The sequence below is a fragment of the Ambystoma mexicanum genome, chromosome 3q (genome assembly GCF_040938575.1).
Source record: "Ambystoma mexicanum isolate Mex_15411 chromosome 3q, UKY_AmexF1_1, whole genome shotgun sequence".
NCBI classification, from domain to species: domain Eukaryota; kingdom Metazoa; phylum Chordata; class Amphibia; order Caudata; family Ambystomatidae; genus Ambystoma; species Ambystoma mexicanum.
In genome coordinates this window covers 764160359-764175159 of record NC_090926.1, presented here as the reverse complement: position 1 = coordinate 764175159, position 14801 = coordinate 764160359, and the positions used below count along the sequence as shown (strand labels likewise).

The window sequence follows — 14801 nt, the reverse complement described above, 5'->3', positions numbered from 1 at the left end:
CAATCTTTTAGAGCCCGGATCTTGTTCGTTAACATCTCCTTATTTACCAACTCCAAAGGTTTTGATTTATTCTTCAATTGGAGTTTTCGATATAGCATCAGCATGTTTCTCTCCTGAATCGCTTTTAGTGACACGAGACATAGCTCTCTCCTTAACAATGGCATAGGAGTAGATTGTGCCAGATTAAGTACTTTCTTCCAGAAATAGCTCTCTAGTTTAGTCCACAGTGTGTCAGGTATTAGGAACATTGCATCCGCTCCATAGAGGATTGCAGGGACCACCTTCGCCTTATAGAAGTTGATGACTGCCAGTAATGAAAATTTCCCATATTTTTTGTCAATCATCCTTGCTTGTGTTGTTAACGTTTTTATCTTTGTCCATAGCAGATTTTGCATTGTTATTTCTGACTCGTTGATTGACATCATGACTCCGAGATATTTGAAGTCTTTTACTTTTTCCAGTTTTAGACCATCCGCGAACCAGTTCTGTTTGTTTTGGTTCTTCTTTTTCTTGCCTTCCCAGGCATTTATTACTCGCCCAAACCCTTGGGTACCACGGCGATGTTACAGACAGCTTGGTTAAAACATTTCTTAGAAATTGCCAATCGGGCGCAGTGCAAGTGAATACAAAATAATCATACACAGAGACATTTAATGCAGGGCTTCAGTACAGTGATATTTCCTTAGTCTTGGTTAAATAGCCAGACACCTTCAGCTCCAGCTCCACCTCCAGCACCTGTCCCACCGCCAGCACCAACCACAGTGGCTTCCACCAAACCACAGCCAAAAAGCATTCATAACCAACCCCAACCCACAAAGAAGAAAAACGCCCCAAGCTTAGGTTTGGTGAAAACAATTGTCTGAAGGAAAAAGTAAGAAACGCCTACCACCTTTGAGCAAGGAGGACAATGAGAAGAGCAGAAGGAAACCCCTTATATACTGATCACCAAAGTGGGGGAAATTGCAACACATTTGGGATCTTGAATAGTATTGCTTTTCTTGCTGAAGACCTCATCGAGCTGAAAGAGGTTACACTATGGGCAGTGTAGACATGACATAGTGTGTGATCATCACAATTGGGTCAAATTTCCCGCAAGGGGTATTAGGGAGAGACGTTTTAAGAGATATATGAAATTGTGCTCCATCAAATGATGCTTATTTTGTTGGGTGAGATGGAGTTGCTGGCATTCAGTAAACCTACGACCAAGTAGGAGCCTACAGACTAAACTCCAAGAAGTTCAATCCTAAAGCACTGAGTTTGGTGCATTAAATTAAAATCTGGCAATCTACGTATATGTGCTAAACCTCCTCTTTTGGATACAGGGAGCCATGGTTAATCACGTTGACTTTGTAAATGTCAAGCACCAATTGATCTTCAACTCTCTCCATCTGATAGCAATGATGATGCCACAGCAGCAGCCAATGATGATGCCACAGCCAATGATGATGCAGCAGCCACAGCCAATGATGATGCAGCAGCCACAGCCAATGATGATGCAGCCAGCCCAGCCATCCCCATCGCCCGCAGACTCCTCTAGAGCAGCAGCAGATCAGCAGACCTTTATCAACCAGCAAGCTCTGATTCTGGTAAGCAGTGGATAAGCAATTGGGGCACATGGTAAAGGAGGGGAAAGGGAGGGGAGTTCTTGCAGGGGGTTGGTGGGCAAAGGAGGGAGCCGCAAGAAGTTATCAAAATCTTATTTTTATTTGGATGTGATTAATAAGTCAAATTGTTTTCCATGGGACATTTGTGCAAACAATGTTACTAAGAAATGCCCTACACTAATATACTCGTTAATTCTTCTGATTAATATGCTTTCCAATCCTTCCCTGTAGTCGGGAGCAATCCCAATAAGGGTGGATGTGGGGAGGTACGCCATGCTGAAGAACTTTTATGGGTATGTTACCTTTCCTTCTGCCTTACAGGCCCAGCAGATGACACTTCAAGCCAGTGTACTCTCCCAGCAACAGCAGCAGTTGCAACAGCAACAACAACAGCAGCTCCAGCAGCAGCAACAGAAACAGCTAAAGCAGCAGCAGAAACAGCAACAAAAGGAATGGCAGCAACCACAGCAGACTCCTCATCCTCCTAAATCCCCTACTGAGGACCAGACACCTTCAGCTCCAGCTCCAGCTCCACCTCCAGCACCTGTCCCACCGCCAGCACCAACCACAGTGGCTTCCACCAAACCACAGCCAAAAAGCATTCATAACCAACCCCAACCCACAAAGAAGAAAAATGCCCCAGAAACAAAAACCCTGGCACCAAAGCCTGTAAGTATTGTCACGAGATTGACAGGAATTACAAAACAGGCTAACTCTCTGAGAGCTACACCTCTATGAGGGATTTAACACAAAATGGTGAACGAGTTATGGGTAGCCAATTGTAGACACTCACTAAAGTATCCAAGAATTTAGGTTAAGAGGAGATTTTTATCCTTTATTCTGTTCTAGCTAAAAGGATTTATTTGCCAATTTGAGTCAGACTTTAGGGTTTCCACTAACTGTCCTCTTTGTCCGAGTCTCAGACTTTAAGCTTCAGGAACATTTCCCATCTGTCCTTCATCAGGGGTTCCGACAACGCTTTCCCAGTTTCTTGGCTGGAGGGTTTTATGTTCTCTTCTCCGCTCTGTCTCTTGGGCTTGGCTGTTTCCTACACATCTTTTTTTCTGACCGCTACTCTTGCTTTATTCCTGGTTTAGTGTTTGTTGCTCAAGTAGTCTTATAGGTAACAGAGTGTTGCCTTCAGCTGCCATGAAATCTGCAAGCGATTTCCCAGAAGTGCTAAGTAGAGGTAAGAACCCTAGGCTATCCTCAACCTTCACTGGGACTCCAGAAAGGTTCTGATTTCCCAGAGCCTGAGAGTCTCCCCTCCAAAATGTCTTTTTATTTTGGTCCTGGTCCTCCTTAATGCTGTGCCATGATCTCGTGCCTACTTCCACCATACGTCAGACCCCTTCTAATCATGGACTGTCACCTCACTTGGACCCATATGGGCTCCTCAAACCTTCCTATGCCGTCTGTCTACTTGCTCCTTATGTTATTACCCAGAATCCTCCTGATCGTCACTAACCTTCTCCTCTCCTTCTGCCACCTTCCTCTGATATTTGCCCACCTCTGCCTTTTATTACTCTATCAACTCGTATTGCTTCATACTAACCTTCTCCTTACTTTCCTGTACCGCCTCCTCCAGATGTTCACCAACATCCACCATACTGTCATTTACCACTTCTTCCAGATGTTCACCAACCACCTCCATTCTCTCCTTTACCACCTCCTCCTAACTTTCCTATACCTCCTCCTCCTGATGTTGCCCAACCTCTTCGACTTTGCCTCATTCCAACTCAACCTGATCGCCACAGACCTTCTCATTATATTTCTTTAGTACCTCCTCCTGAGGTGCATAACCCCCCACCCCTTAATTCCTTCTGCAACCAACTTCTTCCTGATATTGACTAACCTCCTCCATAATCTCGCCTTCCAAAATCTCTTCCTAAATTCCTCCATCCACCTCTTTCCGATGTTGACAATCCTCCTCCCAAATCCCCCTTCCACCTCCGTCTTCCTTCTTCCCCTATAATCTCCAGAATCCTTGCCTAATGTTTCGTCTAACCCAAAATCCTCCTACTCCTCAAATTCTTCCTTCTACCCTCCAGGTTCTTCTCTTCTTCCATGCTCCAAACTCATGCCTGCAATTCCGCCTCCAAGCATCCACGGTGTCTCTCAGGGAGTCTGAGCTTATATAGCCCAGTAGCCCTTCCCACTGGTCTAGACTCTGTTCAAGTCTGCATCAGCAATGAGAAATTGACGAGGGACTGGGATTGGCTGTTGCTAGTAGCTTCACCTGGGCTCACTAATTGACTGGGGACAAAGACTAGGGGCCTCATTACGACCCTGGCGGAAGACCATGATGCTAACACCATGGTCCATGCCGGTAAGTTACCGACTCCGCCATGGAGAAAGGGGGAATTACCACCCCATTACAAGGTTGGCGGGGCGGTAATTCACCCTTCCTCCATGGCCCTTCCCCATTCCCATTTTTGCCCCATAGGGCTCAATGGGAATGGGGAAGGCGCTAATTACGGTGCCGCAAATTGCGGCACCGTAATTAGCACCAAGGTCCCTTTGCGGGTCCCTACTTTAACGGCTGGTCTACACCAGCCGTTAAGGTCGGGTCGTAATTAGGCGCTAATAGGTTAACGGCACCGCAGCCTTTTACGGCGCCGTTAACCCATTAGCGCCTGGGTCGTAATGAGGCCCTAAGTGTTTAAATGGCTGGTCTGCCATTTTGGATTTCATATACGTCATTGCTGTGGTATGCTGCTTTATTGAGAATGATATTGGAAAATGTTTGTTATTGCATTGGTTTAACCTCTCCTACTTCCCTTGTGGTTGCTCCACTTGCAGTCCAAGAACTGTTGTTATTCCTGGGCGGTCTGCTGTGTTACGCAAACTTGCTCCATGGGCCACACAGGACATTTCCAACGAACACCAGATACCTGCACAAGCCTGAATGCGATGTTGTACAAGAATTAGCAAATGGCTCCTGATGTCTTAGCAGGCTGCGGTGCGGGAAAGTAATTTATTGCACAATGTACTCTGTTTCCCTGGAACCACTTGAGTCCCAATTTTTCGAGGGACAGTGTTGCTAGGATGTTGAGTTATAAAAGGGAGGCAACATTTGGCACTATGGTCACAGGGTTACTGAAAAGGGTATTGCAGGTCTTCAGGCCATGTTTCCTGGCCCACCTCTAAAAGAAGCCACTCAGGAAGTGCAGCCCTTAGAAAAAGACTGAAATGTAATGGCAGACGTGGCAGCCGTGGGAGACGGAAGTTTAGGGTGCCAGAGCAGAAAAGTGATTGCTGGGGTGGGAGGCTTGCAGGGTTTGGTGGAGCACCCTGGAGAGACAGAGGACTTTGGGGGTAACATGTTGGGTTTGGAGAAGGCGGGGATGATGAAGACAAGACGTGATAGGGAGTCTAGGAGTGGGTGGTGGGCACTTGGCATGCGGAGTACAGGATATGAAACCCCCATTTGAGCCATAATCCCACCAATGTGAGACTGCACCAAGGTGACCAAATATGACTGTCATTTGGACTAGTCGTCTCGAGTGGGCATGCTAATGACACAGAACCAACAAGGGGTGGGTTGCTGGACTTTCATGTGCCAAGGGGCCTCTTTCATGTTTCTTAAAAGGCCATTATTCTTACTCTTCTTATGCCTGTCCCTAACCTTTGGAGATGGGAAAATGTATGGGGTAAGGGGATCCACCCCATAACCCCCTGGCCCATCATCCTCTAACTTGGGGAGGTACCTGGGCCCCTTACTCTCCCCACTAGAAGTCCCCATAATCATGCCGGGGCTTCGTCACAGTACCCTTTCCCTTAATTGACAGGAGACAGCATTGACCTGGTCAGGGTGTCATATAAGCAGACACTGTGTTGGGGGCGCGGTGGGATTATAGCTGTTTTAAATGCAGAAAGGTGTTTAATCTGGGATAGGATAACATGGAATGTTTATAGTGGAATATCCTAGAAATCCACATGGAGCCTTCCATGTTGATCTGCATACTTTACACAACAGGGTGGTAAAATGTGAGCGATAGAGGTGAAACCTGTAGGAATGGAGAGAAGAGGAGGAGAGAGTTGGAGTTAAAGAGAAACCAGCACAGGTAGAGGGTTGAATGAGCCTGGTAGACCTAGAGAATTAAATACAGAGAGGAGAGGAAACCTGGGATGATAGGGGTGAACAAATGAGAGAGGTGCTGGTTGTGATAAACAAACAGATAACAGTATAAGGATGAGAGGAGGAGATGAGAGGTGTACTGTGAGTAATGAAGGAAACTGAACAGGGGAGCAGAGTGGGAGTCTGGGAAAGATGAAGATAAAAAGAGGATAGAATTAGAGGCTGACCAGAGACGTCGATTGGGAGTGATACAAGTGAAATAATGACAACACGGGAGGATGCATTTTACCTAGGCGATATAGGGTTAAGAATAGAGAGAGGCTTACTGGGAGAGATAGAGGTGGAAGGTGGAAGTAGGACAGAGGTGGATATTGGGCTCATAGAATGACAGTTGAGAATATGTGAGAGGTTGAGAGGTTTATTTGTTTTTATTGATTTATAAGGCACTTTCTCCAAAGTGCCAGACACAAATGAAAATCTGTACAAAATTAATTAATAGTTCAGATAAAACCAAAAGTGAGGAAAGTTGGGACATATTAGAAAGAAAACTATTTTTGTGATGTATGCGAAAGAGACACTAAGAAGGAATAGGTCTGTGAAGCGGGAAGGCATTCCAAAGTTTAGGGTTTAAGAGAGTGAAAGAGCAGAAACGAGATTGGGCACATGCTGGTTTAGGGACAGTTAGGAGAAACTGATGTTGGGAGCGAATAGAGTGGGAAGGGACGTAAAAAGAAACAAGAGAGCAAAGATAAGGAGGAGCAAGCCCATGAAGCCATTTAAGGTGATACAAAGATACCAAAACTGTAATTGAGCTTCAAAGGAAAGTCAATAGAGAGAGCGAAGGGAGGAAGTAATCGAAGAACGGGGAGAAATTCCACAAAGAGGGCGAGTAGTAGATTTAAAGGCAGAATGAAGAGTTTTAAGATGAGAGGCAGGAAGGACAGCAAGGAGAGCGATGTTGGGATTCGGAAGATAGATAGATATGAAGAGGAGAGAATGCGGAGAGCGAGGAATGTTAATGTGACAATGATCTAAAAGCAATAGGAGGTAGACTGGGAGCGATAATGAGACGAGGGTGGATGTGGAGATCAGAGGAAAATGGGGGGAGACAGTGAGAAGAGACATGATATTGACATGCAGGTGAGAGAAGGGGAGAGCTAGACTGGCATGTGGCAGAATGAGCAGTGGAGGTGACAGGGAAGCTTTGAGAGATGTAGAAGTGAGCTTCGCAGAGGTAGAAATGAAGGTAAAAATGAAGGTGAGAAATGCACAGGCTACAAAATGAAAGTAGAGGTGCAGTACTGTGAGGCCTACACCCTTTCACAGGAGGAGCATGCACCCAGCCACACTTCCTAGATTTGTGAATCTAGCGATTGTATGCACACTAAGAGTCTTGTCCCCGGGGGTGAAGAAGGTTAAGGTTAATCTGGTTCTATAAGAATGGGGATATTAGGAATGAATATATTTATTTTTGCATTTGTTAAGCACACTAAACCCGAAGGCATCGAGGCGCTAGTTACATACAGACATAGCAGAAGTGATCAAATATGGAAAGTGCATTGGAAATTAAATAGGCTCAGACAAAGGGCAAGTTTGAAGAAAAGAGTAAAGTCTTGAGCTGTTTCCAGAAAGCCCAGTAGGATTGTTCAGATCTCAGCGACAGTGGTAAATAGTTCCAATTCTTAGAGGCAATGACCGGGAAGCTGGTCCCCCCTGATCTCTTTCGTCTGAAACTTGGGATGATAAGTTAGTAAGAGGAGCGGGTGGGTCTGCTGGATTGGGTTTTGGTGTATTTCTGGGAGCGATACCTCGATGCCATATTGGAGAGACATTTGTGCGTGATAGCTAAAGATTTAAAGATGATGCGCTCGCGGATATTCAGCAAGTGTGCGCTTCTTCTTGCAGATATGTTCACGCTTCGGGATGTTGAGTGCCACCCCGAGGGCATTATTTTGAATGATTTGAAGTTTGTTAATGTTGCACAATGATGTCCCAGCAAATAAGGCGATGCAATAATCCACTCTCGTCCCTCTGAGCGCTCCTGCAAGGGTGATGCAGTACTCAGCAGTTAGGAAGGGGTGCACGCATTCATTAGTTTGGAGGTGTGTGCTGCAGACGAGGCGATTGAATTGACCTGCCTTTATAAGGATAGGAATACCAACGTGACATAGTGTTTGTATTGGGGAAGTCATGGGGAGGTTAGTAAAGGTTTATGTTTTCCTTGGCTTTGCATTGAGCCTTGCAGTTTGCTGGATATAATTCACTTAAGCAGCACATAGATCACTTGTGAAACCTCTATCAACAAGGTAAACACGCCCACCTATGTCTAGTGCAGCAGATTCACATGCATGGACAAGGCATTTCATTTTAGGCTCTTTGAAGCACAAACTAATTTTGCCCTGAATAGTTCCAACATCATGTCAACTGGTTAATAGTTAATGTTAGTTGCAAAATCACCCCATTGTCTGGCGCCCCCTTTAAGGCCTGATTACTTATTCGCACTTCCCATAAGAGCACCAAATTACAACCAATACCAGGTAGGCAATATTTGTGCACACTTCGAACCTTTGTTCCTTACCATGCAGCTCTTTGCTCAATTTTCTGTTTGAAGATCACCATGATGTTCACAGTAAAACCATTTTTTTAACATAAAAGTGGTGTAGGCCTTAAACAGTTATTTTTTATGAGGGCTTCCAGAGACTTAGCTGGTATGGCAGCATCATCAGTACAATAGCTGAAGATTGAAGTTAGCCTTCTGCCAATGAGGAGTACAATGAGTAGTACATCTGACATCATCGTTCCCAAAACGGCTGGTAAGTAAATAGTAGACACGTTGAAAAGGATGGGTGCCAGGACGTATCCCTGGCATGCACCCTTTTAAACTCCACTCATTCGTCAGTTCCCCATCCCTTGTTGCTATCTTATTAGAATGTAGAGCAATGATAGCTGTTATTAGCACATGGTGATCATTATTGACCTCCTCTCAACCAATCAAAATGTTCAGAGTGCAGTCAATAACTACTGGTGTTGACTGCATTCTGAACATTCTGTCCTCATAAGCAAACAGGGAAACAACAATGCAATTTCCAGGCAAGATTTGTTTTGAACAAGACAGTCTCTCTCTTGGAGGAGGTTTTGTTTGCTGCACAAAGCTAAAACAACGGAAAATGCTTGCACTTTCTTATAGCGAAATAGTTCACTTTTACACTACTCCTAATGCATGCTCATGTTAAACCTGTTCCATTATAACCAAGTTTGCAATTTGAATGCTTAACTTATAAAGACAACCTAATTTAATGCTAGAAAAAAATAATCACATTTAAGTCACTACTAAAGTAACGTTTTTACTTTGCCATGAAAACTCCACAAGATGTATTGCTATTACCACTCAGTGCTAATAGCCTTCTAGACTTCAGGAGGGGTCATGGCCCTTCCCCAACTTATGGCCCTCAGCTTCACCTTGGGCCATAACTTGGTGGGGGGTCATTATTCCGCGATAATGACCCCTCTCTTGGTCTATTATATGTTATAGTCTATAAAGGCTATAACAATTCCTCTGGAATAACAGCTTCTCAATAAACTCTACCGTTGTTCCCAATCTACATGATCCAAGCAGCTGTGAGATCCATAAAGGCCTTGTAGATGGCAGTCTCTAAACCAAGAACCTACGCAGATAAGATTAACAAGGGGTTCATGTTTTATTACGTCGTACAAAGCTCCATTGCAAGACCAAGTTGTGTGTTGCTCAAACCCATATTTGTGGTGATCCACTCATTAAGTTTATTGTAATTGTAATGGTTTATTTATAACACGCTTAATACCCAAAGTTTTCTAAGCACGGACCCAGGGATCGAACCTTGCCCCTGAGTTATCCTCCCAAGAGGTCTGGGATGAATTATTCTCCCAAACACTGGAAGTTCAGGAGGGCAAAGTAATTAGCCAATCAGCATCATGTGCTGCTCTCTTTCTTTTCTTATATAGGGAAACAAGCACCCCAGGTATTCAAATAGACAATGAAAACAGTTAGCAAGTGGGCCTATTGAATATGTTTTTGCACACCGGTCACTCGTCCAGGGTAATCTGGAAGCAAGACCAAAAGTAAGAATAGTCATTGTTTGTTGTTCCTTTGATGTAAAATTAACGAGAACTGACAGCATGTAAACACAAAGGTTCATTTTACCTTGTGAGTGGTGGGTACATTTTGCTTTAACAAAAGGAGTTGCTTTCGAATTGCTGTCGTTCACATAACTTGATATGCCCTCTTCCAATGAAGAGAAATCCATTGTGCCAAGGTCATCAGACACAACCATTGGCATGTATTGTGGCTACCTTATCGGTTAGTTCTTTGAGCAGGCAGGAGAGTTTATGGACCTGGGAGCTCATATTTGGACAGCTCTCTCAATCCACAGCCCACAGATTCCTTATTCCTCTTCTTAAAAAATAAGGCTACTGTAAATAAGGAGAAACCAAAAAAAGTTTCTAATCACTTGAAATCTTCTGACTTTTCTTCAAAAGCCAAGCAGTTTGTGTTTGGGCAGCATGGATAGCTCAGGGGCAACGTGTTTGTTTTAGAAGTAAAACAACGCAGCACAACCCAGGTTCGTATCCCGATCCGCCACTTAGAAACCACTCCTGGTATTGAGTGCATTATCAATGAACAATTATAATTATAATTGCTGGAGGAAGAGAAGAAGGAGATTAGAAAAGGTATCAGGTTCAGGTGGAAGCCTGTCTGCAGGTATATTAGGTTTTGCGGACCACCTTGTCCGGCAAGCAATCTACATATGCCCCTCAGGCAAGACCGCCCACATCTCACTAATCATGTATACTGATGTGACTGTGACTAAGAAGTTGATCTTTCATTGCGTCACCGTTGGCCACCGCTTCACAAGGCTCATGAAGTGCAACACTAAGCCCTGTGTACACATCTCTGCAAAGGATGGGCTTCTCGGAACAGGGCAAACAATCATAAGTCCATCAAAAGGCCTCGGCAGAACGTTCATCTCCCATGAAATTGACTGCTTCAAGTATTCTGCTCAATCCCGCGTGACAGCAAGGTAGGGCTTACAAAATACAACTTGGAAGTACGAATGTTTTAGTAAAGAAACAAATGATAAAAGCTTGTCAGCTTCATACTTGAGATTGTTAGCTTTTCTATCCAAGGCCCAGGGACAGAAACATACTTTTTTCCATACTGTCTTCTTGTGGATGGCTTTTGAACCACCTACTAGATGGCCATTAGCGTCAGCACAAGGATGCTCAGCCACAGACTCCCATATTCTGATGTAGACGGGTGAGGTGGACAACGCATCGCTGCTCCTACACCAGTCTCTCCTGATCAACAAGGCTTGGAAGATTTCTTTGCCTAATGTATGATCTCCGAAAACCAAATCTTTTTCTCAGAAAATAAGGAATACAGTTTCTGGAAGGATTGTTCAAAGGGATGGTGAAAACCAAGAAGCTGACCAAGAAGAGGTTCTGTGCATGCCTCCAGCAACTGAGGCCTTTGAGCATGATGTTGGGTCAGATCATCCTGAATTGCTTGACGACCCTCCCCATCTTGATTTGGACCCATGCCCTCTGTGTTGATTCCAGAGGAACAGACAAGGTTCTAGATCCACAAAAACATTTGACTTGCTGATGATGGATGGGGAATAATATGGAGGGTGGTGAGAATGAGAGAGCTGAACGCAAAGCCACAATGGTTTGGTGATGTAATTTTAGCAAAAGGTGAGATGGATTTGTTTGATTTTGTCCCTCACTGAAGGGTTGTCGACACAGCTGATACTTATACTATAATGTCTAAGTTCTTAAATAAATGTGGTCCTTGTACATATCTTGACCCACGCATACAATACCATTCTCCTAGACGTAACACTGATCGGCTTGCTAGGAACCACACAATATCTGAATATTGCAAGCTAAGTTTAACTTAGTGTGATGTGGTAAAAGAGCAGTAACGTAGATTAGCATCCAAGAGATCCGGTGTGTGACTCTCAGTATTCACGAGGAACTCATCTCTAATGAACACGTAATTTGGTGACCACTGTACGCAAGGATAGGCAATGTTTGACTTTTCGATGCAAAATTATATGTATTATACCTTCCTTTTTCAAACCCGTTGTACAAGTGCTATATGTATTCAGTGGTAAAAGGGTATTTACGTATCACTCGAAAATCTCCCACTCTATCATGTTAACATCACAAATTATGTGTATTAATGTGCTTAACCAGACACTACATTTTTAGGAGAATTCTAAGGAGGTCATGTTGCTCCAAAATGGTATTTAACAGCAGGAACCTGATATGTTTGCACGCAGGTGTAGCCAGGTCCCCGCACGGTGGGGTACAAATCTGCAGGGCAAGGCAGTATTCACGTTTGTACACCGTCTTTTGCCCTGCGCTTCTGCACTCCATGCAAAATAAGCACACAATACCTGGCATGCTCTCATGCCAGGCAGCGTTTACTTTTAATTTGTGAGCGCTAATTGGCGTGCCCGCATGGCAAGCAGCACTTACAAATAAACACTGCCCGACATGTTTCCATGTATAATATACGCAGCCCGGCATACAAGCATATCGGGCAACGTTTAATTGTAATTTTAGATGGTTCCTGCCAGGCGAGCATGGTAGGCAGCATTTATAATGGATCCCTGGATGGTCGGCCTGCTTTATGCTGGTGCATAAAGCTGCTGCATTCCATAGGGATCTCCAGCATTTTCAGCAGCATCAAAACCAATGCTGGTACAATTGTGTGGAGGCGAGGAAGGAAGGTGGTGGAAAGGCAGTGGACCTCATTACGACCCAGGCGGTAAGGGGTTTACGCCGGCGTAAACTTCGCCGACCCTTACCGCCTGAGTACGAGTTCCCGTAGCGCCATGGTGATTTCTGCGCCTGCTTTTTGCAGGCGGTAAAATCCATGGCGCTACGGGACCTTGTTGTTAATTACGCCACCGTAATTTACGGTGGCGTAATTAACGCCTTCCCCACTCCCATTATGCCCTATGGGGCAAAAATGGGAATGGGGAAGGGTAAATGGGGATTGGGGACTTACCGCCCCGCCAAGGTCGGAATGGGGCGGTAAGTCCGCCAACCACAATGGAAGTCATGAGATGTGGCACAGGCACGAACCCCCTAATCTCTTTGGCTGTCCGGACATGATTCACTGCCTTTTTTGACCCTGGTGGGTTCCTAACGCAAGGCCTCACTAGGGATGCAACTGTTTGTTGTGCCCAAGGAGAGACATTTAACCTCTCAGGGTGTGGTATAAAAAAGTACCCTCATTTTCCAAGTGCCCGTAACCCTGCCAGGTTTGTTGTGTGGTCCCCAGAAGATGGTGGCAGCGAGAGTACTTTGCGAGTGTCCCAAGAACCTGCCAGTAAAGAAGAAATTAGGGAGACATGCCCTGCTCCCTAACACATACGCCTAGGTGCAAGGTTAGCCATGGAACCCACAGTGTTCCATGGCTAAACTTGACATCCGTTGTGTGAAAGGATACATACTTGCTTATTAATGGCCTTAACTACACCGAACCTAGGGAGTATGCGGTAGTGCAGCTAAAACTAGGTCTAGCAAGTATGTGAAGGGGATGTCTTAACCCACATCTTGTGTGATTGACCAGGCAGAAGCTCAGGAAAGTTGGAATGTGGTGGCCTCCCAATGATTCAGTGGCCGTCAAATATTTGAAAGGACACCAGATTGGGATTGAAGACTGAATACAAAATCGACTATCAATATTTCTATAAGACGGAGGAATCTCTTAACCATTTTCAATAATGCAGAAGAGTCCTGAAACTCACAGAGACAATCTGAACCCAAAGACAAGTATGTTGAACATCTGCATTGGCAAACAGCCCAAGTTCATACGGAAAACGAAGCTCTGTTAGGATTTGCTGATTCTATCCTTCTTATCAACCAGAAGAACCCATAAGTGGTTTGCCTTACCTGTGACAGGCAGTACCAGCTAGGTTACACGCTTCCAAGCTCTCTCTGTTTGAAGAAGACACCCCACTGCTTGTCATGCACAGCCTGACACAAAGAGGTGGGAGCACAAGATGCCTCTGATCTGGGAACAGGTAGAACCCGAAGACTCCACCAGACCAATCTACAACGAAGGATTGTTAAACTCAGACTCCTTTGAATCAGAAGTAACCCAGGCCTACCGGACCTGCATCATAGGGCTGCCATCCACACTCTGTGGCTGCTAGGCCTACACTGACCACTACCAGACAGTTTCACCATAACTAAGAAGCCGGTCATCTTTGCCTCTGGCAAAGCGGCAAATCGGTGTACCTTAAAGGGACCCTTTCTCAGTGGAAGCCTTCCTTTTCACTACCACAACAACTGCCGCCAAACCAGAGACAGACTCTGCCACTAGTGAACTTTAATTTCTCAAGTAATTTCATAACTTTTTGACTACTCACTATTGTTTTTCCACAGCTGCAAGCACTAACTGTCTTTTCCCCAGGAGCATTGATTTGAACTAGAGCATTGTATGCCCTTTTTAATAAGTACTGACTTTGAACATACTAATCCCACTTTGCAGAATCACATCCCAAGACGGCATCAGACTCGCCCCTACGCTCCTACAATTCCGAAAAGAACTCAAGACCTAACTCTTCAAGGAGTTTCTCCTCCTCAAAACCTAGGCCATCACGTCGCTCTTTGCGCCACCTGACTCGTAAAACGCCATCCACTGGTCTCCTGCCCACCACCCAGTTCAGCTTTACCCCGCCTCTGTCCACCTCTGTGTCCCACCCCCGCTGTATATCTTTTCTGTTGTTAACACTGAAAAGCGCTCTGTTATGCATCTGTATTGTTGTACACCTCTGTAAAGTGCTCTGCTAGGTATCTGTATTGGTTATACCTCTTTAAAGTGCTCCATTGCTTCTATAAACCAGGCCCACGCTCAATAAATACCACAATAATAATAATAATAACAATAATAATAGTAATAATAATAAAATACATAAACTATGTCCATTTCAGAGAGTTTCTTACCTGTAATTCCGCATTACCTAATATATTATTTATACCTTTCTGTAAAGTGCTTCCTTGACGCATCCTGCTCCCCTCTTCAGAGTTTAGCCTTGTCTGCTCTGCTATATCTAGCAATA

The 14801-nt window shown here is 44.7% G+C and overlaps 1 protein-coding gene across 1 annotated transcript in view; it reads left to right on the top strand.

Annotated features, from left to right (window-relative positions):
• Positions 1-14801, top strand: part of MYO15B (myosin XVB) — a 721855-nt gene that overhangs the window by 358916 nt on the left and 348138 nt on the right. Inside the window, exons 14-15 of the mRNA XM_069654768.1 lie at positions 1396-1586; positions 1926-2273. Coding sequence (XP_069510869.1) covers positions 1396-1586; positions 1926-2273 — 539 coding nt within the window. The remainder of the gene's footprint in view (positions 1-1395; positions 1587-1925; positions 2274-14801) is intronic.